At 43.7% G+C, this 26,205-nt stretch overlaps 1 protein-coding gene across 7 annotated transcripts in view; it reads left to right on the top strand.

Moving 5' to 3' along the window:
• Window positions 1–26,205, top strand: part of LOC115098464 (mitochondrial fission factor-like) — a 60,336-nt gene that overhangs the window by 20,764 nt on the left and 13,367 nt on the right. For 3 of the 7 annotated variants that reach the window (XM_029614972.1, XM_029614970.1, XM_029614971.1), the window contains exons 4-6: window positions 862–950; window positions 3,775–3,855; window positions 4,823–4,981. In XM_029614972.1, coding sequence (XP_029470832.1) covers window positions 862–950; window positions 3,775–3,855; window positions 4,823–4,981 — 329 coding nt within the window. The remainder of the gene's footprint in view (window positions 1–861; window positions 951–3,774; window positions 3,856–4,822; window positions 4,982–26,205) is intronic. The other 4 variants (XM_029614975.1, XM_029614973.1, XM_029614977.1 and 1 more) reach the window with 2 other exon arrangements.

Here is a 26,205-nt window from a genome sequence, read left to right as displayed (position 1 = left end):
GTAATTCTCTTTCGATAAAAGTTGGAAAACAGCCAAAAGGCAAACAGAAAGCAAAGGCATAACAAAGGTTTTAGTTTTATTCTCGATTACCTGCAAATCCAAATAAGAGATCAATGCGGCTTATACTGAAAAATGTAAAAATATAAATACATTTAAATAACACCCAAACAGTTGTCCAGTACATAATTAAACTGAAAGCCTAACCCAAAAAGAATCATAGGATCACTTAGTATTCAAATTTACAATCTAAATAGTTGATACCACCAAGAAGGTTCAGTTTTAGAGTTGTGTCTTTGTTTTTTCATTTTTTTTTTCTTATTCCAATTTTATCATCTATGTTAATGTCCCATAAAACACAGCAATTCATCATAGCTGTTTTACAGCAGCATCAAACCACTGCTGCAGAACAGGAGTATCATCTGGGGTTGACTATTCAGATTTTTTTGATTTTTTTTTAAACACTGATAAAAGATGTTAATCTGTTTCCGTTTAATGAAGTCTGATTTGAAAAAATTCTTTAGGTCCCAATGAAGTCTCTCGCTATACCGATGCCCAATACAACTTAATGTGTATTATTTACATTATATTTTATTACTTATTGTTTAATCTGTTAAGACTGTTATTTTATTATCAATATTATTAACATTATTTCTGTAAAAGTGTTACAATTGTAAACTGGAGTGAAGGCTTGTACCAAACTTCGGTATAGAAAAACTCTCAAATAAATAAATAGATTCCTTCCCTACTTTCTGAACAGTTTTTAGAAAGTCTCTCTTCCCCATCACTGCAGCATCCAGTTGACTGATGACTTTTTGTGAGCTTGAACTTTGTTTGCCATTCGTTTTTTTTTTTTTTCTTTAGATCCGAACAGGGGGTCGATTGAAGAGAGAACGTTCCATGAGTGAAAATGCAATACGACAAAATGGCCAGCTCGTCAGGAATGATTCCATGTGAGTGGAAACCTAGGGTATTGCCTTTTCTTCCATTTTATTCAGTTTTTCCTGCTTTTCTTCTCTCTACTGTTTTTGGTGTGTTTATTTCAAACACTGAATCCCTTAACCTGATGAATTCTGTTAAGCATCTTAGTGATCATTGTAGTCCCATTCGCTTTGTTGCTCGTTACTAATGATGAGATGTGTGGTGCGATATTCTTGATTTGTTTGAGTTCTTAGTTCTGTTACACAGGCAGCTATAATGGACTTTGGTCTACGCATTGTCCAACTTGCACTTCTTGAAATGTTGAGTTGTCTACCTGGTAAAGAGCATTTCTCCTTCGAAAACAAAATGTGCTCCTTTTTAATAAGTAAAAGGTTACAATCACAGACGTGCAGAGTTGTCACAAGAGTAAATCAGTCTTGGAGAACCCCATTTTTCCCCCAAGGCTTTGGTGATTTTTACAGACATGGGGCTGTTCTTATATATTTGTAAAATATGGGATGTGAAGCCTTTGGAGATTTTCCCTTCCAGTTGGCCGCAGGGATGATACTTTTCTGTTATAATGTGAAAGGGACATCTGCGCTTGCTTTGCAGATGCAGAAAAAGATATCTCGTGCTATCCTCTTGATTACTGGTTATATGATTACTTGCAGAGCAGCGGTTCCTCTCTTTTTTTTTTTTGTTGGTGGGTCCTTGTTTAATCAGTATCACTTAAGTGGTTCTTGTATCATTGCAGGTTGTCATGCTTGTCCATATTTTATATTTCAATTTTTATTCCAAAAAGCTCATAGTAAGCCTAACAAAAAAACATTCTCCCCAAATTAAATGTGATCATGATCTCCTATACAGTCAAGAGCAACATCCCAGAAAACGGAATTAGGTGAAGGTCTTTTGAAGTTAGAGATTGTGACTTGATGGTTCAGTCCTAAATCTGAGGACTTTGTTTCACCAGCAGCGAGACTTCCAAGGGCCAGTTGGCCGCTGTTCCGAAAAGCAGGCCATGTGGTCTTTCATCCTTGTCCCGATTTCCTGCCGTGCTGGCATCTGACGGGGCAATGGCTGAATATTCAGAATGTGCTTAATGACCTGCCACAGGGGAGATACTGTTGCCACTTCTTACCTAGAAATTACATGTTTGGTTTTTTTTTGGGGGGGTTCCCCCCCCCCCTGGCATGGGACCACTAATAATTGTTGTCATTTCATATCATGCAATTATATTTTACTTGGCTGTGGGTGAAATATTTGCAGGGTTTAATAGATATCTACTCTTTATTCTCTTTTTCCATAGGAACAATAACAGCTGATAATGATAAAAGCAGAAATTGCATGAGCAAGAAAATTTTAAAAGTAAAAAAAAAGACATGTTTGGTAGTCAAGTAGGGGAATAGTTATAGAGAGTAACTGGGGGGGGGGGGGGGTCTATACGAACTTCCGTATGCCCATATCAGCCACATACAAGAGCTTTAAACCATGGAGGTGAATGTGACTTCCCTGTTATGTGTTGATACTGTATTCCTTTGGCAAAGAAAGCAAGACGTGCATCAGATCCCGAATAAATAAAAGAATTAATTTGGGCATTCCGTATTTGTGAGCGGTACCCAGACTGCCTCTGGATTTCCTTTCTGCAGACCAAAGGAGGATGTTGTCTGTGTACAGTACTTTCTATGCATCAGATCCAAACACACTTTTAGCTCTTTTACTATTGAGATTTTTTTGTCATAGGCACAAAATGAGGAAGAAGAATAACCCTGATGAATCAGGTGCCCTTAAATTTCTGTATTAGTTGAGCCATTTTGAGGTTTTTAAGAGGTACGTTGTAAATTGGGAAGTAGCCTGACTTGTTAGGTTCAAAGGACTTCATACTAATTATCTAAGCAGAATTAGCGTGCGTCTTGGTTTTTCTTATTGTTATCAATTTTTTAGGTCCTGGATTTCTTACTGAATTGTATTAAATGAGTTTTACTGTATAATTCCTCAGTATGAAAGGTATGCAGTTTTTGATTATTAGTTTGCATGTGTATGCTATATGGCTTGTATGCTAAAAGTGTACTACAAAATGTACAAAAAATTAGTGCATGTATTTTAATGCACACATTCAAAAAATACCCATGCTAAATAGTGTTGCAGTGACTTGGGAGGGGAATATAAAATAGAGTAAAAAAAAAATTCCCCAGGTAGTTATGAATGAAGGCTGAACAGAAGCCAGTTCTGAAGTGATCTGGTTAATTTTTTTAAGTTATTCTAGGATGCTTGTATTTTGGTTATCATGCCATGCTCTGATGTATGATAAGGGTGTGTAGTCACAAGCTGTGTAAGTAAGTAAATACATTTGAGCTGGAGCAGAAAGAGAACTGCCATGCCGAAAAAAAAATCACCTCTTACATCCTACCAACCCTGCTAGTATCATTTTATTAAGCAGGAATGATCAGATAGGAGGGCATCACTTGGAAGATGAAAACTTTTGCCTGGAGTCTGTGTGGCTTTTTTTTCCTAATTCAGTATTGCTACTATAAATCTTTTGCAGGTGAAAAATAAATTCAATGTAAACTGAGCTATAGAAATCTTGTTTCTCCATCAAATCAAAGGTGTGTGTATAGTCCACAGTCCATTTTTTTAATTGATATTTTCAGCACCTCAATAAAAACTGTGCCTTGCTTCGGCATTTCATAACCAGCTTACATTTCCTGTACCTTTTGGGATTTAGTGCTTGAAGATTTTGGTCACTTTTTTTTGTGTGTGTGTAAGACTTCTGGATCTTCAGTAGTTGCTTTCACTTTGTGTAACCTTCCCTTTTATTGTAAAGCTAAGTGTTTAAGAGAACCACAATTATCATTCAAGGTGGCATGGAGCAAACAGTGTACCAAGACATGAGCTAAAGGCAAGCTTCCGGTCATCTGTTTCTACTAAGAAACGTATCACGTAAGCTTTCCTCCTGACTTTCGTAAAAATCAAGAATAGTTTTAATTACTTGCACTGTTGTTTTTTTTATTAAAAACACTAACCTGGTCTTTTTACTATGTAACAAGTATTCATGAGAGAGCTTAAAATACTCTAACACTGAAAGCTTGGCAATTGAGAATGTCTGTGTTAAAAACAGATCTGTGCTTTAATGTTGCATTTGAGTAAACATAAGTTTAAAATGGGTGACACAGTTTTTTTTAGTATTCTTCATTATAATTTCCTGTTTAAGAACAGAATTTTGCTTTAATATATTTGCATGATAGTCTGAACTTTAATGTAGTACTTTTATTATTTACCTGTCTGTCGCATCGTAAAATCTTATATTTTTATCAGATTTTCCACTCTTTGTCGTCACAAATCCAACTGGTGAGATTGACATTCAAAAGCCATTTAGGCAGATAACTGAAAAGTTAACCGTCTAAATGGGGATATTCAGTGCCATGTGCCACTAAATTCTAGGTACACTTTGAGATTTATGCTTAGAATTTAGGTTCCTAAGTCGGAGGCGTTCTGGGGGTGAGCAGGAGGCATTTCAGGGCGGGCTAGAGTTAGCCAATTTCACATAACCGGCTAGTTTTAAGATTGCCAGGGATATTCAGCTGCGGCACTGAATATCCCCCTTAAGTTAGCCTGATATATCAGGCTAACTTAACTAGCCGCTCCGCGGTTGAATATCGACCTCAATATTTCTTCTGTACTGCTGAAAATATACGTTTATATATGTTGTGACATTTATTTTTTTTTTTTTGTACAGTACCTAGTAAAGACAGATGTTTGCAGTTATACTAAAGAAATTCATTTGTTAAAAAAAAAAAAATCCTTGTCCTTGCAACTAAGGAGCCATGTTAGTGCAGGTGACTGGATAACACTGTTTTAATCTGACTGCCGTGTTTCTCTCTTTATATGCTGTGCGGGGTATGAGCAGTGTGACACCAACACAACAGGCCCGTGTCTGTCCTCCTTCCCAAACGTTGCCTGAAGACGGAGCTAACCTTTACTCTGCTCGTGGCCTTTTGTCGCTTATCCAGTCTTCCACTCGCAGGGCTTACCAGCAAGTCTTGGAGGTGCTGGATGACAATCACAGGTGATTGGCCAGGAGTGGCTCTGCCACTGTTGCTGCTGCTGTGTTTTTCTTTTGCTCCTTTTTTTTTTTTTCAGTGAGGTGTGGTTTGCCTTTGCTTGCAAAATAGAATAAGATGAAAGCCAAAGAATGCAAATTGATCCTGTCTCATAAGTAGCTTTATTATTCAAAATTCACATTCCATAGGTTTGATATTTGCTGTTCTCCAAAATGTTCAGGTAGACTGTTAGGTAATACACACTGAGGGTAAAGTCTATACTAGGTTCTCTCTATGTATATAATTGTATCAACATAAGAGAACTCATGAATATAAACATATAGTATTCATATAATTTACGTACTTTATTCAAAAGATAACATATTAAAACATCCTAACTAGACAAAAGATTACTATCTAGCGCAAACATACACACCTCACCCCACCATTCAATCTCTCACTTTAAAACCACCCACCATGAATTACACAAATCCCATGTGATACCAATAAAACCCAGTTTAGCCCAAAATGTATAATGCACTCTAATTGTTCAACATTTGAAAAGGATAAACACTTGGTAAATACTTTCACATTATCACAGCAAGTTCAACAAAGTTTATCAATTATTCTCCAAAATCCTCACAAAGCTTCCACCTGATGACTTGTATTATCCAAAACTTTCCAAGACAAGGTCAAGCACCATCCATTGGATCCATCCGACAAGGACACCTTGTTTCACCCGTACTCCCCGGGCTTCGTCAGGGAAAATATATCGCCAACGAACTTCTACATTGCCCTCTTTTCACTGTCTTAAAAATAATTCAAAAACATTATAAGCACTCCAACAGCCACTAATATATAAATATCTGTAACCCATCAAATCACAAATTCTACCTTTTTTATATTGCTTTCTCTTCATTGCCTTGAAATTTGCACCTCCTGTCTTTTAAAGCCCAGCTTTCTATACAATAATCTTTCAACTCGCTGGAAGAAACTACTTCATGTTCAATTGTTTTATCTCCTTATCCCAGGTTGCTCACACTGCAACCAAAGAAACAAAATATAATACAATGTAACAAAACCCTGTAGACTGTTAGGCAGACTGTTGTGAAACCTGCCACAGTAAAATCTTATTTTCAAAGAAGTCAGATGACTTTAGTGGACATATAGGAAAACGTAAGATCTTTTTTTCTCTCACAGTTGACATTTTCAGAAACTGGCTTTGTTGGGCAACCAGAAAGTCTCCTTTTCACTATTAGGTTGTTTTCGTGTTCAGACCGACAGCCTAGGCTAAGGATTATGCTGTAGCTCGAAAGCTGTAACTCCTGAATAATGGGACTCAGCTGGGGTTACCTGTCACACTTGGAGCTTCCAAGCTCAGGAACCTAAAACAGAATGAGATGTATCTAACCTGTGGCTGTGACGGGCTTATCCTACAATCACATACACAACATGCAGTTTATCCCTTATTGGAGCTCCCTGCTCCGAGTGCTTTGCAGTTTATCCCGTAGAGAAACTCCTGGTAATTCACACCCACTGCTGCTACAGTGATTCTAACACATGCACATACTGAGACGCAGTTCGGTTCCAGGTGAATAATACGCATAAAAATCTCCAACAGCAAGCGAGTAACAATTCGAATAGCTGACCTGTTACCTCCTCCACCGAACATGATTAAGAATGCTGTAAAAATACTCTACTTTGTAGTTATTGTATTATAGTTGGCGTATTTATTTATTTATTATTATGCCAGTCAGTTTTCTCTATAGTTACTGTTTCTGTATTTGCATATGGATCCCCCTTATTTAGTTATTTTGTCATTAGCTAATTTTCTGCAACTGTTACTTGTAAGGGCCCTGCCCAAAAGTTATTTGTTTGATGTAAACCGATACGATGTGCGAACGGCTATCGGTATAGAAGAGACTTTAAATAAATAAATAAAAATAATAATTTTATTATGAATATATACTTAACAGATAAAATAAATGGCAAATAAGCAAAGAATCACTGATTGGTTAATTGCACATATAAGCAAGAATAAATAAAACAATACATACATTCCTTACTGTGGGCCCAAAGAATCGCTCTGCTACTCCGGACGTCTGAAATGTGAAGAGATCTGAGCTTTCACAGAACTGCTCATCTTTTTATTATATATTTGCTCTTACGTTATATTCTATCTATAGGCTATTTCAGGAAGTGTACTGGGCTCTTGAAACTAGACTGCGACAGATAACACGAGACTTGCCGTACAAACAGTGCCCAATCCAGCTCACAAGTACCTGGCAGAAAATTGTGGTTTTAGCTACAGCAGGCCAGATGCATCTTTTCATAGGCCTGCTTGCCTCTTCATTGTTCCTCTAACTATTTTGTACTTTTTACAAGCAAAACATGAGTTCACTGGGAGATTGTCCTGAGACCTATAAACTAGTCACTATCTGTTCACCTGAGTATGGCCAGTACTCGGGTTACTTCCTTTACATAGGTTTACTCGTTGTTTTGCAGGAAAGGGTGAGAGATGATAGTTTTAAGGTATTTAAAAAAATGTATGGAGGGAAATTGATTAAATGTAGCTATTTATTTATTTAAAATCTTTTCTATACCGTCGTTAAGCTTGGTACCATCACAGCGGTTTACAACAAGGCACAAATATTAGTGTTGGTAGATGTCTTGATTTGTATTCACTAAACAGGTGCCATCAGGTTACGGTAACATAGTTTCATCATAAATACTAATTGGTGGGTGTGATACTTTATGTCCGTTCTTATCTGTGACTGCTTTAAAATAGATTGATCATAATATCTTATCCTTTGGTGGTGAATGAAAGTATAAAAAAAATACAATACACACGTGTAGGCAAAGAAGAAAATGTGAATTATTTAAAATTTGTAACAGTGAGGAAGCTGTACAGGTAAGGGGGACATATTTTAACTACTCATCATAACTTATATAACAAATAGTCCTGGGGGAATTCTGCGCTACTGCAGAGCGCAGAATTCCCACCCCACCGCACAGAATTGCCAAATTCTGCGCAGAAAATGGCAGAGGAATCCCTGGCGTGCCACAAGCAGGGCATGCGCCACGGCAAAATTGAAGGCCCTGGGAAGGGGGGGTGAGAGAAAGCAGGGGGGTGGGTGCTTGAGTGTGGGTGCCAGAGAGATTGAGAGCTGGTGTTTTATGAAAAAGGGATTGTGCGTATGTGAGGATGTTTGTGAGAGAGCGAGCCTGTGTTGAAGGGATTGTGTATGTGTGAGCGGGAGCCTGTGTGAAGGGGTGCGTGAGAGATAGACAGACATAGGGAGCCTGTGTGAAGATGTACGTGTGAAAGAGAGAGGCAGCTTGTGTGGGTGTGTATGCAAGAGAGAAGGACCCTATATAAGGGGATGTGTGAGTGTGCAAGAGAGTGAGGGAGCCTGTATGAGAACATAAGAAAATGCCATACTGGGTCAGACCAAGGGTCCATCAAGCCCAGCATCCTGTTTCCAACAGTGGCCAATCCAGGCCATAAGAACCTGGCAAGTACCCAAACACTAAGTCTATTCCATGTTACCTTTGCTAATGGCAGTGGCTATTCTCTAAGTGAACTTAATAGCAGGTAATGGACTTCTCCTCCAAGAACTTATCCAATCCTTTTTTAAACACAGCTATACTAACTGCACTAACCACATCCTCTGGCAACAAATTGTGCGTTGAGTAAAAAAGAACTTTCTCCGATTAGTTTTAAATGTGCCCCATGCTAACTTCATGGAGTGCCCTCTAGGATGTGTGTGTGTGTGCACTAGAGAGAGGGAGCCTGTGTGAGGGGCAGTACTGAGAACAGGGTCAAACTCTGGGACTGGCGATTGAGTGGAAGGGGTTGAGTTTAGAGGTGGAGGGAAGAGATACTGGCAGGTGGAAGAGTTGGGGCCTAGAGGGCAAAGTGGCCAGGGGAGTAGGAAGGGACACTCTTACAGTGAACTTCTAGGGAAATTCTCGAAATATTTAAAATTCTGCAACTTTAAGTAATGACTCTTTTCTGTATTAATTTAAAATGTAATTACTTAGACTGTCATATATATTGTTGTTTTCACCAATATTAAATTTGCAGAATTTTAAGGTTTTGGGGTTTTTTTTGTGCGGAATTTCCCCAGGAGTAAACAAACCACTCTGTAAAAATCAGATCCCGACATATAAAAAGGCCTCAGTTGTTCATTTCATGCTTTCTTTTCCAAATGTTTGATTAGATTTTACATCTTAGCTGCTGTAGATGCAGCTCATTCTGGCTGGGAAAACTCGTTCTGTAGTTTCTTTTTATGCATTGACATCAACAGAACATATATTGAAGAGTCTTGCTTTCTTTTATTTGGGAAAAGTAGCTTTTGCCCCAACCACAGTTAGATGACTAGCCTTAAACATACTTGTCATGACAACATGACAGGAAATAGATTAAGCTGTATTGGGCCTAGGTTAATGCAAAGAGCAGGAAGAGAAAGTGTTAAAAATAAGGAAATGAGAGAATTGTAGTTAAAGAACAGAGTGGAGCAGAAGCTTGAAAAAATGTAATAAATGCCATGCTGGGTCAAACCAAGATCCATCGAGCCCTGCATCCTGTTTCCAAAAGTAGCCCGTCCAGGATACAAATACCCAGCGGATCCCAAAAAGATCTATTTCTTGTTACTTGCTCCCTGGCACAGCAATAGCTTACTCTGGTCTCCCTGACTAATAATATTTTATGGACTTTTCCTCCGGGAACTTGTCCAGACTTCTTTTAAACTCTGCTGTGCTAGTTGCCTCGATCACACCCTCAGGTAACAGATTTCACAGGCTGATTGTGCATAGAATAAGAGTACTTTCTGCAGTTTGTTTTAATTCTGTTGATTGTTTCATGGAGCGTCCTCTTGTTTTAGTATTATTTGAAAGGGTAAATAACCGTCCTTTGTTTACCTTTCCACCCCATTCATGATTTTATAAACTTCTATCATGTCTCATCTCTGCTGTCTCTCTTCCAAGCTGAAAAGCCCTATCTTTTGTAGTCTCTCATCGTAGGAGAGCAGTTCCTTCCCCTTTATCATTTTTCTTGCCTTCCTCTGCACCTTTTCTACTTCTGTTATGTTTTAAGTTGGGGTGACCAGAACTGCATGTAATACTTGAGATGTGCTCGTACCATTATGTATATGTGGTTGGATTTATTTTTTCCCTATGTGCATCACTTTGCATTTTTCCACATTAAAATTCATCTGCCATTCAAATGCCCAGTCTCACAAGGCCCTTCTACAGTTCCTCACAATCCGCTGCAGTTTTAACAACTTTGAATAATTTTGTGTCATCTGCAAATGTGATCGCATCTCTTATCATTCCCTTTTTTTAGATCATTTATAGCCCATCCAAGCACAGGGAAATACTGTGAAGTGTAGGAAGTGCGTAATTGAGATGTGTGGTGGCAGAGAGTGCAAGCTGAGCACAGATGTACTGTGTGGTAGCAGAGAAAGGGTATTGAATAATTCAGAGAGCAAGGGGCAGAGCTCAAATTTCCATATGTTGTGTTCAGACACAATGGATTGGACAATATAGAGTGATGGTTTGGCTGCTAGTAAGCACTGAACCCCAGCCAGTAAGAGAAGAATCTCTTTTTTTATTTCATTATCTTATAATAGGAGCAGTATAGCTTATCAAACAATACAGCATAAACACCAGCTCGGCTCTTCTGAGCCATTACACCAAGTTAAATACATAACTGCCTCTAACCTATAAACTGAGTTTATTTGTTTAAACATTTTATTAATTGGTTGGCATTATTTCATCTCGTACATGCTGATTGAATTCTTCTATGTCATGTACTTTTTTGTAAATTGAACCAAGAATGCAAAATGAAACTGTGTTGAACTGTAACATACTTTTTGACCTTTCGCATACATTTCAGTATGGGGTCGATTTTTTTAAAAGGCGCCTGCACATGGACGTGCCAGTTTTATAATATGCACGCATATTATAAAATACGGTTCCCGTGTTTTGTGTGGGTTGTTTTTTTTTTTCCAAATTCATTTTTATTGTGAAGATGTACAATGTCACAGAAGGATATAACAATAAAAAACGATAGCAACATGGTAACAAGTAATACAGAGGGTGTTCAGATCTTCATTTATACAATATCCTCCACCCCTAGATACAACTAGAAATCCCCAAGCGAGTCAAACTCACATGGAACCCAAGCATACCATTCACACCATGCGATACCCACCCATACACCGTTCTCTCCAGCCAACAAGCACGCCCTCTCCCGCGCTTTTTCATGTCCGTGCAGGAGAGTGGCCTCCGGGCGGGCGGGGGGGCTGGAATTTTAGAAAAATACGCACGATGACACAATTGGGCCTAGACCAGTTCCCTCCCAGTCTGCTCCAATTAACCATTTTGTCCAGCACCATTGGGCTCCAATTAAGGAGAAGACTGGGAGGGAATTTCCCTAACCCTACCCTTTCCTACATTTTCCCCTCTCCTGCATGACCCCTAAACCTACCCTAACTGCTCCTCTGGAGCAGAAGTAAACTCCACGTGTTGGCCAGCTGCCGGCTCACGCTTCCCCAGGACGCGTCTAATGGCATTGTCCTAGCCCACTCCCTTCTTCAGGCCCGGCACTTGTGCGTGAATCGGGGGTTATGCATGTGGCCGGGCCCTTTTGAAAATGCGCGCAGGGCCCGGCCACTTGCATATCCCCCAAATTTTACACACACAGGGCTTTTAAAATTCGGGCTTAAATGTTCTGGTATTTCAGCAACCTTGGATAGTTTTGTAAGTTTGATCAGTGCAATTTCACAGTATAGTAGTAATAAAGCATCTCTACAGTGGGATGGAATTGGAGAGTCCAGGGAGAGAGGGGGCAAAGCTCAATTTCCATACTGGTGATGCAGGTATGGGGTAATTTTCCCTGTAGCCTTTCACTTACTGACCTTTCTCCATTCAGAAAACTGACCAGTTAGTCCTCTCCTCTCTTTCCTGTCTTTTAACCAGTTATCAATCCAGAATAGCACACTGCTTCTTATCCCATGACTTTTTAAAAATGTTCTGAAATCCCTCTCATGGTGGACTTTGTCTGTCTGAAAACCCAAATGTACTATATCAACCATCACATCTTCAAAAAAAACCCAAACAAACCCAAGATTGGTGAGGCAAGACTTCCCTTTGCTAAAAACCATGTTGACTCTTTTTCCTTTTAAGCCATGTTTGTTTCTGTGGCCAGTGATCTTGTTTTTAAGAGTAGCTTCAACCATTTTGGCCAGAACCATTGGGCTCAATGGTTTTCCCGGATCATCCATGGAGCCGCCCTTAAAAATCAGTGTGTTTTATTGGCCATCCTCCAGTCCTTGAGTATTGTAGACGTTTTAAATACCCTTACATAGTTGGGCCAGGATTGGAGAAGGATTGTGTATTTCCCAGTCATTGCGCTACCCTCTGTTAGCCTGTCCATTGCACTGTGTCTGACATGTTTTGGACTCTGTCAAGCAATTACATGTTGTTAATTCAACCAACCAAATATTCTTTATTTTCTTCCTAAGGCCTGCAAACCTGTTTGCATTACTGCATATTTTGTATTATCTTAATTCTTTGACGCATTATTTTCTTGTACGATATACTAAATATTCATGCTGACTACCCACTAATGCTTTTGCACAATAGTGACAATTGGGTAAGGTCATATTTTTTTCCCATATGTGGATACATTGTGTCTCAGTAGATTTCCAGAGTGTAAAGAATTCTCTTTTCTTTTTTTTTTTTTAAGTTTATTTAAAATCTCTTAACGGCCTCTCCACCTTAAACTGCCCAAAGCAGTGTACACAAGGATAAAAGTAACAAATGTATAAAATAAAAGCCCACAAACCAAAATGCACAGAACAAAACCTACATAACTAATAGTCAATAAATTTGCTTTCCTTTGTTATCTATCTCTTGCCTATGCACTTGCATACAGTAAGACTATTGATTTTTGAAATGAAAAATGCTTTTGAGAGAGTCAAAATTAACATACACAAACATTTCAATACTATGAATCTTCCTCTCAAGTTGCAACTTTACAGCAGAGCGTTAAATGTGGCAGCACAAAGCACAGCTCGTATGTAAGTGGTGAGGATTGAGTGCAGAAACCGGCATTGCTGCTAATTCTTGATCTATGAATGATTTGGAGCTTTAAAGTGAAGGAATGGGGACTAACAGGCATGCTCTAAAATGGCGAGATAACATTATACGAGCAACCCCATTGCCAGTGATAAAGAACAGAACTAGAAACTTGGAATGTGAATCTTGAATAATGTTCCTTGTGCATTGTTAGTGTTGCTTCTTTTGTCGTTGTGAAGGTGGAACTCTTAACTCTTATTTTTTTTTTTTTTTTCCCCTCCCAAAAATACTAACTTGCATGTGCTGTATTGTGCTTGATGGCTGTCTGTTGTCTTTGAGATGCTCCGTTGTATTTTAACAGCTAACACATTTTTGGTAAGTTATTCAGGACTTCATTTGTACCCATTCTAGCTCTGAAGCGTTATAGTTACTTTACTGTAATATGGAAACTTGAAAGACTGCGCCTGGATTTTAATCATTCCTTGCCAGTTTTAGGCTCAACATTGCAGTTAACATTGCAATGTTAAATATATTTATCAGTCACACTGTTCCATTGTGATCTCCTTCCTCTATACTCTGCCTTTCCTCTTTTGAACTAACACACAGTTTTGTATTTTTGTCCTGCTCTACAGGTTTATAAATGCTTCATTTCTTTTCTCAAACTATCCACGCTTACTCCTTCCCCCAGCTTGACTAAATCCGTTCTGTCTTCTGCTGAGCTGGAACATTGTCGGTTTTCGTGGGAGGAGTTCAAATAGGCCTGCAAACCACTTGTTCTCTCTTTCATGGAAGAATGATTATCTTCCAAATACGGGCTCCGGAGAAAGAGTGACAAGATCTTGGGTCCGGCCAATCAAGGCAGCTGATGCCCATGGCTCATAATTACAAATCATTGAGGATATCCCTGTGGTGTTTATATAGGTTTTAAAAATCATTGCAGTATCAGAATGAAGACAAGTACAGAAATATTAAAATAGATTTAACTTGCGCTTCTTACTTTTCACTGGGCTGTCCGATTTAAAACAGGATTTCTTTCGTACAGAGTCAGGAGTTAAATGGATTTAGCATAAATGATTTTATTTCCACTTTAGAGGAACTAGAGAGAACCTGCTTTGCTTGGAATCCTTTCTCTTCATGTGGTTATGTTTATGATCTTGAGCACACGGTAGGATTAAATCTACTGTTGCAGTAATGCCCGGCATTGCCATTTTACTAGATCATTAGTAAACCTTTACCTAAACGATTGGGGGGAGGGATAGTTTTGTAGCAGCCTGCATACGTTTTCCTATCAATTATGCACATAACGTCAGTATTTTAAGGGAAAGTATGCATATAATGTCTCGTTTGAGAATTACCCCACCCAGTTGCCCCTTCTAATTTGTGTGCAGAATGTTTTTTGAGAAAATGTAAATACATGTTTGAAAATGCAACCCCTGCTCACTGCATATTGGGCAGGCAGTTTTATAATGGGCCAATTCTGCAGGTGAAGCATTGTTTTACCACCAGAAATGTCTTAGAAAATGTCCCTGCTGGTTTTATACTCGGCTGCATTCAATCTGAAATGGATCTTTCCTCCTCATGCTGTGCTCTTGCTCTGGGATGAGGTTGAAAATTCAGCTGTTTGTGGAAGCTTTCCCGAAACACAAGGAACCATGAAGCCCTCCATAGAGAGGCATGAAGGTTCAAAGCTAAATCTGAGTGATTTTGTTCAGTGTCATGAAGAGGCCTTCCACAGAGGTGCAGATATCACACACACTCTGCGCATGCATGGTTTACTGTCTGTTCACTGATTTTAAAGAATGATCTAGTAAATTTGATTCAAGAAGCTTTAGCATGCTAAACTTCTACCTTGTTTTCATCAAGGATAGCAGTAAAGTTTTTGTTATGAAATTCAAGGGTGAGTCTCATATCTTTCCAGCTGTACCAGACTTCGTTGTTTGTGATGGGTTGTTAGTACGATCTCTTTTTGCGTTTTGGAGCAGAAGTTGCTACAGCACATTTTTCTAGAAACGTGGTTTCCATTTTGTAGCCTACTTTGCTAACGGAAGAGTCTTATCCGTGTCTGTGTCCTCCCCAAATTTAATGACTCTTGTGTGTAGCGTCCTACCCACAGCAAATTTTCCATACATGTCGGGGGGTCCTGATAGCTTGTTTTTTTTCTTTGATCCATATATATGCACATAGGAGTCAATTTTTAAAAGGCGCGCAGTTCCCGCTGCGCACGCATGGACGCAGCCTTTTTATAACATGCACATATATTATAAAATACGTTTCCCGCGCGCCGGATTTTCATGTCCGCACGCATATGCAGGCAGGTGGGGGGGGGATTTAGAATAATACGCGCGGTGACGTGAGTAGGCCTTCCCCGGTTCCCTCCCAGTCTGCTCCGGAACTTCCCTAACCCTATCCCCTTTTTTTTGGGTTTTTTTGTTTTGATACTTCTCCTTCGGAGCAGAAGTAATCACCGGCACGCGAGTCCCACCCCTTTCAGCAGGCCCAGCACTTGTGCGCACATAGGGGGTTATGCGCGGTAGCTGGGCCCGTTCTAAAATGTGTACGGTGCGCGCAAGGTCCGGCCACGCACGCCACCCCCCGATTTTTACGCACGCTGCCTTTTAAAATTTGGCCTATAATGTGTCAGAAAATAATCATTTCTACGAACTTTTAGACTCATTACGACATTCATTTGAAGAGAAAAAGTCTTAGTAAAGTAATAAATGTCACTAAAACTTCTGGATGATATGAAAGTTTTGATTCCCAGTCATCAGTTACTTATGAGCATAATCAGTCCTTCAGTATTATAGTCATCGAAGGACTTTCCTTTCCACCCCCTTCCTGTGGTTGGAACGATGGGAGTGCCTCTCCACTTGTTCTAAAAATTGTGGAGCCAGTAATGTTGTTGTTTGTCATCTGAGCCCATGAGATTTTCAAATGATGCTGGTGTGAACAGTTAAGTACAGAGTTGGAGAAAGGCAGGAAGATTTGGAGAGCTTCAGGAATGGGCTCCCACCTCTCCAATCATAGATGAAGGGGGTGGATGGCAAAAGGCAGGGAGAATGTCCGAGGCTATGGACCTTTTAGGCACGCCCCACCCCAGTATTGCAAGAGCCACAAGGATGTCCCTGCAACACATCTGCAGTTATCTAATAATAATTCAGAAAAAGAGAGCAAACAAATGATGAAATATAGCCTTTTAAGTTGGGTAAAAGAACTTAAGAAGTTGCCATACTGGGTCAGACCAAGGCTCCATCAAGCCCAGCATCCTGTTTCCAACAGAGTCCAATCCAGTTTACACGTACCTGGCAAGTGCCTTCAAAAAAGAACTAAAAACCTGGATGTTCACCAAAGCCTATCAAAACACCCTATGACTCTTTGATACATATTCCCTCCCTATCGACCCAGATAAACATGCAGACCCAATCCAAAACATATAATTTAATCTGTACAATTTACAATCAAGCTATGTTTATAGCGAATAAGATAACTGTTAACAAGCGTATGAATTTTTGAACACTGTTAATCACAAAACTTTGAAAACCGTTGTGATGGCGAAACCGAACGACGGTATATAAAACGCGATAAATAAATAAAATCCAATAGCAGCTATTCCCTAAGGGGTAGATTTTAAGAAAGTGCGCCTTCGCGTACTTTTGTTGGCGCACCAGGCGCAAACAAAAGAATGCTTGATTTTAGTAGATATGCGTGTAGCAGCTAAAATCCAGAATCGGCGCACGCAAGGCTGCCAATGTCGTGTAGCCGGCGCGCACCGAGCCGCGCAGCCTGCCGCCGTTCCCTCCAAGGCCGCTCCTCGGAGGGAACTCGCTTTCGCCCTCCCCTCACCTTCCCCTCCCTTCCTCTATCTAACCCACCCCCCCCCTACCTTTGTTGGGGGATTTACGCCTCCCGGAGGGAGAAGTAAATCCCCACGCGCCAGCGGGCTGCTAGCACGCCGAGACGCGACCTGGGGGCGGTTCCGGAGGGCGCGGCCACGCCCCTGGGCCCGCCCCTGAAATGCCGCGCCGATTCGACACGCCCCCCTCGAAAAACCCCGGGACTTACGCGAGTCCCGGGGCTCTGCGTGCGCCGGCAGGCCTATGGAACATAGGCGCACTGGCGCTCAAGGCCCTGCTCGCGCAAATCCGGGCGGATTTACGCGAGCAGGGCTTTTAAAATCCGCCCCTAAGTCAGCTTCATTAATAGTAGTTTATGGATTTCTCCTTCAGGAACTTGTTCAAACCTTTTATTAAACCCAGCTCCACTAACTGCCCTAATCACATCCTCTGGCAATGAATTCCAGAGCTTAATTGTGTGTTGAGTGAAAAAATGTTTCTCCAATTTGATTTAAATGTGCTACTTGCTAACTTCATGGAGTGCCCCCTAGTCCCTCTATTATCTGAAATAATATTAATATCATATTTACCCATTGTAGTCCTTTCATGATTTTATAGACCTCTATTGTATTCCTTCCACACACACATACACCCCCCCCCCCCCCCCCGGCCAACCGTCTGTTCTCCAAGCTGAACAGCCCTAATCTCTTTAGCCTTTCCTCACAAGGGATCCCTGTATTATTTGATTGCTCTTTTCTGTACCTTCTCTAGTGCAACAGTGTCTTTGAGATTCAGCGATCAGCATTTTAGTTTATGTGAAATATCAATAACCTGTGCTTTCAGAAGTGAAAATGTGACCCAGGGAGTGAGAGAAAATGGGAGTCAAAAATGGAAGTTGAATGCACTGTTAATTTAAAAATCCACATCAAGGTCATGGGGAAGGATCTGGGTTAACTCCCAGGCAGGAGTCAGGAGCAGGCAGTGCTGGTGGCTGGCAGGTCTTCTGGAGGGTGGTGCACTGGGTCAGGAACAGGGTACTCTCATGAACAAGAAGTGCACTGGCAAGCCAGGGAAGACAATGAAAGAACAAAGACAGGGCAAGACCGAAAGAGTGTGCAAGGCAAGGAACACACAGGGCTAGGCCACTGGGAGATCCACAGGGAGCAGGAGCACAGCTAGGAAACAAATAGCCAATAAGCCACATGAAGGCCTAGTCAGGGACAGGACAAGACGTGGAATACCCGCAGTCAAGAGAGGCCCAAAACAAGGCAAGGACAAGATGATGAGCAAAGGCAGGGCAGACAAACCAGGAGGGTCTAAATAGAGGAGGACCTAGGCACAGGACAAGGTTATATAGGCAAGAGTACAAGAACAAAGAAGAATGGCAAGGTAATACAGGAACAAGTACAGACAACAGGCTAAAAGCAGAGCAGAGATTCCCGGCCTAGGTGGGGAGTATTCTGTGAGGAGGGTTCTTATACGGCTGACCTTGCTGTATCAGTGCAACCTTCAAGGAGGTGGCTAGAGCGGGTCAGAGCGAGGCCCACTGATGGCCCTTACTGGTGAGGGGGTTGTCTAGCAGCCTGAACAGTAGGCTTTGGAGTTCATCGAGGCAAGGGCACAGGCTTCATAGAAGAGAAGGCATACTCCCATAGATGGGAAGTTGCAGGTGTCCCCAGAGAGGATAGCTTGGGTACTGCTAACGCAGCTTGGACTGAGGTCCTGAGATGCGCTGTAGGAGCAACTTGGAGCGAAGTAGCTGGATCAGAATCTGTAGCTGGAATTTGGCTTAGCTCGGCATCCTAGAAACACGGTAGGCTCAGCCTGGGGCAGAGTTGTAGCAGGAACTGGCTCAGCTTGCTGTGGTGGTATAGCAAGGACTTGTCTATCTCGCTGTGGACGTGTGGTAAGACAAACTGAAGTCAAAGATATTGTAGGGTTTTTCCGAGGACTCAACGGCGGCAGTTGGATTCAGTGTGAATAGTCTTTGAATCAGTGGGCACTGCAGCCTGTAGCAAGGTCTCCAGTACTGCTGTAGAGAAGGTAGCCGGGGACCAAGTCCTGGGTGCTGGAACTGGCACAGCTTGGGATGGAGACTTGACTGCTATGGACGCAGTCCGGAACAGTCTCCTTGATGCTGCAATGAGCTTAGGCTGAAATAGTCTTCCCGGGTGCTGTGATTGGTGCAGGCTGGAGCAGAGGCTTAGGTGCCACAGGAGAAGCTGGCTGGGGCAAGATTTCTGGCAATACCGTAGACAGAGCAACTTGGACGCGCGTTTTAGTCGCAGCAATGGGATTAGCTCGTCCTAACCAGTGTGTAACTAATAACGCTCATCACATGTAAATACCATGTAGATGAGGCTATTAGCTATTACCCCAATGCAAAAAATCACCATGCGCCCGACACGCACGCTTTAACACGTAAAAAAAGTCTCTTGACGGTGGTCAGGTTAGGAAAAAGGATGCTCAATTTACTAGTCAGTTTTCCTAACCCACGCTTAGCCACATCCCCTGGGCGCCCGATGCCAAGGACGCTCTAGGAACAAATAATTGATCCCTAGCGTGTCCTTTTTAGCGCAGTAGCTCATTTACATATTAAATCAGGTGCCTAGGAAAAGTGGCTGTGCATGCATAAAAAAAGAAAAGGGGCTGCCCAGTTTGGACGAACATTTTTATGCGCGGTTTATTGCAGCGGCCCTTCTGGTAGCAACACTGGGTTTCTGCGTTGGCATCTGTTGCAGTCCCCAGTAAAGAGCAGGAGTTGGAAGAGGTACAGGAAATAGAGGTGAGGAGAGGTTGTATCGGGGCATGAGTCCAGTTTCCAGGTTTTCCATTGGACCGACGCAGCTTGTGCACATTGGTCCCGCATGGGTTAATCTTAAATTGGAGCATTTCTGGAACAAGGAAGTAAAACTGACTTGCTTGACCATAGTTGCCTCTCCTGGAAGTTAGCATGGCTCAGCATGATGTCATGCCCGCAGAGGCTGATTTTGGGGATTACCTCAAGCAGGACCAGTGTAGGTATTCTGCCTGACAAGTCACCTTCCCTTCGGGTTGAGCCCTCCAATGCCGGTGGCTGGAAGGGGCAGTGCACTGTGTCAGGAACAGGGTACTCGCATGAATAAGGAATGTGCCGGCAAGTCAGGGAAGACAAGGAAAGAATAAAGACGGGGCAAGACCAAAACAGTCTCCAGGGCAAGGAACAAGCGGGAAAGCTAAAGCCACCAAGAGACCTAGACAGGACATAGAAAGGCCACTGGGAGAGCAAGAGCACAGCTAGGAAACACACGAACAAGGGGGGGCTAGAGGAAAGCCTATTCAGGACAGGACAAGATATGGAATACACGCAGGTGGAGAGGACAAGAAAAGGAATATAGGCAAAGGCAGGGCTGACAGGCTAGGAAGGTCTAAACACAGGAGAACCTAGGCACAGAACAAGGGCAAGGTTATACAGGCAAAAGTACAAAGACAAGAGGCCAAAGGCAGAGAAGAGATGCTACATTGAGGTGGGGAGTATCATGTGAGGGAGGTTCTTTATAGGGCTGGCATTTCTGCATCATGCAATATTCAAGGCAGTGGCTAGAGCTGTTCTGAGTATGGCCCAGTGAGGGTCCCTGCTGGTGAGGGGGCCTATCTAGCAACCAGATTCATTAGTCTGTTTGTCATGTAGTATTTGATGTTGATGATCGGTATATGTTTATTATTTTTACCCTATTTTACTTTTTGTACATTGCTCAGGCTTACATATGTAAGAGAATCAATCAAGATAAATTAACTAAACTAGTAGTAAAGGGTGGCTAAGGTTGCTTCTCTGAAGATTGTACATAAATCTAACATTTTAGAGAAAAAAATAGCGAAAAGGTTCACAGCAGAACTGATTAGCCTGTGAGTAAACAAATTCCTCCTCCACTTGCCAGTTTGAGTGCAGTATTTTAGTGGCCACATTAGGAGAGAGAATTAGATTCTATGCAGACTTTCATATCTGTTGAATCAGTAGTAGAAAGATGCAAAGATGTGCCACTACATCCCTTCTTCAGATGCCATCTGTGGTCTCAAACATTTCTGTACTTCCACATCTTTGGGGTGGTATTGTTTTTGTCCAGTTTTAGAGCAAATTAATATAATTTCCTAGCTTGTAGCCAGATGGACTCAGGACCAGTGGGGTATGTGCTCTTCTGCCAGGAGATGGGAGACGGAGTCAGATTTCAAAGCTGACGTCACCCTAGATATACCCCTGCAGTGACCTCGGCTCCTCAGTATCTTTCAGTCTTCTAGCAGATGCGGACACTATCCCACACACTAGCACAGTATTGGGAAAATTACAGCAAGAAGACAAAATTACCTTAAAGAAGATCGAGCCCCTGCTCTCCTGTGGTGATACCTAAGGGTCCCTCCCCCAGTTGAGAATTCCTGAGGTGATTTCCGATATCCCTGAGAAGTGTGCTTTGGTCCAGTAGCCGGTTCCCGGCGTGGACCAAAGCACACTTGCATCCGCTGCACACTATGCATCCGCTGCCTTTCAGCCCCCAGAGTGGCTGAAAGGCAGCGGATGCATAACTGAGTGCGGAAGTGAAGGTAAAACCCTCTTCCTTCCCCTCCCCCCCCCCCCCCCCCCCCCCTTCGCAGCTGGAGACCATCCGGCACACGATCGATAAGCGCCGAGACCAGGTAAGCAGAAAACTTTAAATTCAGGTCTCCGGTCTCCAGAGCTCAGATTGCTGTACCGATTCCTCCTTTCTTCCGGTGAGGTAACAAAGGGAGCACCAATCGGGTTGAGCAGCCTTGGTTGGGCTAGGCCACGATCTGTTGTAAGGGTCCACACACATGGAGACCCTCGGGGGGGGGGGGCATCATCTTACGTGCAGGGGGCGTCCGCACCATCTTTTCTTCTCGCCCGGTGGTACGTGCGGAGCAGGCCGGACAGCCGATGTGCCTAATTTATACGTGTCCAATACAGATGCACGCACAGCGGCGCACACTGCATGCACAACTACAAGCGCAGCCACGCTTACAACTACACGCGCGCATTGAAATTCGTTACCTGTGCGCATAGACATAGAGGCAATGGTACCGGTGTCCAAGAAGGCCAGAAGGCACTCTCTCTTTGCTCAGCCTGCCACATAAGAGCCGCGCAGCCTGAACTGGAGACCTGCCTGTGTCAGCATTGCGAAGAAGCCCAGGGGGGACCAAAGCCTGGTCCCTCACTGTCTGAGGATGGGTCCGGAACTACTACATGCGATAGCTTCCCGGATCTATGCAATTCCGAGATGGCTTCTCTACAAGAGGGCATCTCAGGGGCCCCTACTTTGACTCCCCCTGGAATTAACATGGACCCGGGGATCTTCTCCTGGTTAGAATTTTTCCAAGGTCTGCAAGCCTTCGTTCAGGCGCAATCAGCCCTGGCTGCGTCCCGGGCTCAACCCCTGCCGAAAGCACAAGATCCTCCCAGTCCTACTCGGATGCCTCGAGACTTGCCTCGCCTAACCAAGAATTTCCCTGACAGGACCCAGACACCTCAGATGATGATGATGGCGGCTCCCTGGAAGAAGGAGAAATCCTTCCACGTCTGGATCCATACCGAACCATGCTTTGCTTCTTCCACAGGAATGAATTACCTGCCCTTATTTCCCAGACTCTGAAGATTCTGGGTATTCCAGGCACGGACCCTATGTCGGAACCAAAGAAGAACCCCATCTTGGTGTTCCTTCGTAAAGCCTCATGCTACTTCCCAATGATGGAAGCCATCCAGGAATTGATTGGCCTGGAGTTGGATACCCCGAAGACCAGCTTTAAAGGAGGTCGGGCCTTGGAAGCCTTAAACCTTCTGGAACCAGTGACTGCCTGCATTTTCCAAAAGTGGACACCATGGTCTGTGCCGTCTCAAAGCAAACAATCATTCCCGTTGAGAAAGGGGCTGCATTGAAGGATACTCAAGATAGACTATTGGAATCCATTCTTAAGCAGGCCTTCGCAACAGCAATGACACTGCAGATTGCTTCCTGTTGCACACTGGTGGCACGTTCCTGCTTGCTCTTTTCGAGAGAGGCAAATAACTCCAGAACGTATACCGGTTAGACGATGGAACCTGCAGTAGCCTTCCTGACGGATGCAAGCTCAGATCTGGTGCGTACCTCAGCTAGAGGAGTAGCCTCTGTAGTGGCAGCCAGAAGACAACTATGGCTGCGGAATTGGTCTGCTGACGTGACCTCTAAAGCGAATCTCACAAGAATGCCCTTTAAAAGATCTCTCTTAATTGGAAGCGAATTGGAGAAGTTAGCCAGCAAGTGGGGCGAATCTCCAGTGCCTCGGCTACCGGAAGACAGGGGCAAAAGATCCCAGCGCCCCTCCCCCAGAAGAACCAGGGGCAGAGGCTCGCAATGCTTTAGACCCTACAGGAACTCGCAGTTCCAGGCACCTCGTCCCTCCGGAAGGTCCCAGCCCTTTTGGAACCGACAGACCAAGAGAGGAACAGGCCCAGGGGCAGGCTCCAGCCGTGTTCCCCAATGAGAATGGGCCGACCCATCCACAGGAAGAGGAAATAGGGGGTCGACTTTCCCTCTTCTACCAAAGATGAGTTGAGATCATGTCAGACAAATGGGTACTAAACATCATTCGAGAAGGTTACTCTCTGGAGTTCCTCAGCATCCCTCGGGACAAATTTATGATGTCACCCTGACACTCCCACACCAAGAGACTGGCAGTGGAAGCCACTCTGACAAGACTACTCAGTCTGAAGGCAATAACTCAGGTTCCTACGCCCCAACAAAATACGGGGCGCTATTCCATCTATTTTATCATTCCCAAGAAGGAAGGATCATTCAGACCCATCTTGGATCTCAAGAACGTCAACAGTCATCTGCGGATACTCACTTCCGCATGGAGACTCTTTGCTCCGTAATAATGGCAGTACAACCAGGAGAGTCCCTAACCTCCCTGGACCTCTCTGAAGCCTACCTTCATATTCCAATCCATCAAGATCACCAGCGTCTTCTGCGCTTTGCGATACTGGTTCACCATTACCAGTTCAGAGTGCTACCCTTCAGCCTAGCAACCACTCCCAGAACATTCTCCAAAATTTTGGTGGTCGTGGCAGCAACACTGAGGAAGGAAGGGATCTTGGTACATATTTACCTGGACGACTGGCTGATCAGGGCAAAATCTAAAGAGCCGGCAGGTGACCAGCAGAGTCAAGAACCTACTGCGGGAGCTCGGTTGGGTCGTGAACACGGGCAAGAGCAGTCTGCAGCCCTCTCAGTCTCTAGAGTACCTTGGGCCCGTTTCGACACCAAACAGAACAAAGTCTTCCTCCTCCCCCGAGGCGAAGGAAGCTGATGGAACAATTACGACGATTGATGACCAATGTAGGCCCAAAGGTATGGGACTGTCTTCAAGTCCTTGGCCTCATGTCATCAACCCTGGAGGTCATCCCATGGGCAAGGGCCCACATGTGACTGCTCCAGTGCTCCTTACTGTCACGCTGGAACCTACTGTCCCAGGACTACTCAATTCGCCTCCAACTACCAGCAGAGATACGTTCTCAGCTGCAGTGGTGGCTACAGGAAGACCACCTAAGCAGAGGAGTAAGTCTATCCCCACCAAACTGGATCTTGCTCACCACGGATGCGAGGGTGGGGAGCCCACTGTCAGGAACTGACGGTCCAGGGACAATGGAGCAAGGAAGAGGTAGGATGGAACATAAACCGCCTGGAAGCTCGAGCAGTCAGACTAGAGTGCCTGTGATTCAGCCACAGACTCCGAGGCAAAGCGATTTGAGTAATGTCTGACAACGCTACAACGGTTGCCTACATCAACCACCAGGGAGGAACCAGGAGCCAGCAGGTGTTTCTGGAGATAGAGCCTCTCATGGCATGGGTGGAGATAAACCTACAAGGGATCTCGGCCTCCCACATCGCAGGAAAAGACAGCGTCTCAGCAGAGAGAGCCTAGACCCAGGGGAATGGACGCTGTTGACCACAGCCTTCCAACTGATAGCAAATCGCTGGGGCCTCCCAGCCATGGACCTACTGGCCACCTATCTCAGTGCTCCCCAGGTTCTTCAGCCGCTGACGAGAGCCACACTCCCAAGGGATCAACGCTCTCTTCCAGACCTGGCCAGAGGAGGACTTACTGTATGCCTTCCCCGCCATGGCCACTATTGGGCAAGGTCATCCGCAAGAGAGAACACCACAGGGGACTAGTTCTACTAGTGGCCCCGGATTGGCCAAGATGCTCACGGTACGCAGATATGCAAAGACTCCTTGCGGGGAGTCCTATGTGCCTGCCTCCACACAGGGATCTTCCCCAGCAGGGCCCGATTCTTCACAAAGATACATCTCTATTCTCTCTTATGGTCTGGCTCTTGAGAGGACTTGCCTGAAGAAGCGCGGCTACTCGAAGCCCGTGATTTGACACCCTGCTCTGAGCGAGCAAGTTCTCAACATCCCTGGCATACATACAGATCTGGAGAATATTTGAAGCCTGGTGCGAGGTCCGCGAGATACTCCCGCGGACGGCCAAGATCTCCATGATTCTGGAGTTTCTACAGGACGGTATGAAGAAGGGGTTGTCACTCAACTCCCTCAAGGTACAAGTAGCCGCCTTCTCCTACTTCATAGCTGAAGTGAACGGTATCAGTCTATCAGTTCATCCGGATTTGACCAGTTTCCTAAAAGGGGTTAAGCAACTTCGGCCATCCCTAAAGTGGCCACTGCCCCATGGCACCTCAATCTGGTATTAGACTTCCTAGCGGGGGCTTCCTTCAGACCAACGCGCACAGTCTGTCACTACGCCTCTTAACATTGAAGACTGTATTCCTGGTGGCAATATGTTCAGCTTATTGCATCGCCGAACTACAGGCATTATCCTGTCAGGAACCATACAGCTGTGCACCGTCCCCCTTCTTCCTACCGAAAGTGGTTTCCGAGTTTCATTTGAACCAGATCTTCCTACCATCTCTGGATAAGCATAAGGACTCTGAAGACTCCCACCTTCTTCACCATCAAAATATTGGCAGACTCCTGGTGCGATACCTGGAAAGATCAGAACCGGTGCGCAAAACGGATGGCCTGTTCGTTCTTCATAGCAGGAAAAAACAAGGAGAAGCGGCCTTGCGGGCAACCATAGCCCGCTGGATCAAGGAAGTAATCAAGGCAGCCTACATAGAGGCAGGAAAGCCTTTTACGACTGCAAGTTAAGGCTCATTCTGCTAGGGCCCAGGCAGTATCTTGGGCAGAAACCAAGCTGCTGTCACCCGTCAAGATCTGTCGGGCAGCGACGTAGTCTTCCTACACATTTCTCCAGGTTCTACCGCCTGGATGTTCAGGCCCGAGAAGACG

The sequence above is a fragment of the Rhinatrema bivittatum genome, chromosome 9 (assembly GCF_901001135.1).
Source record: "Rhinatrema bivittatum chromosome 9, aRhiBiv1.1, whole genome shotgun sequence".
NCBI classification, from domain to species: domain Eukaryota; kingdom Metazoa; phylum Chordata; class Amphibia; order Gymnophiona; family Rhinatrematidae; genus Rhinatrema; species Rhinatrema bivittatum.
This window is presented reverse-complemented; position numbering and strand designations above follow the sequence as displayed.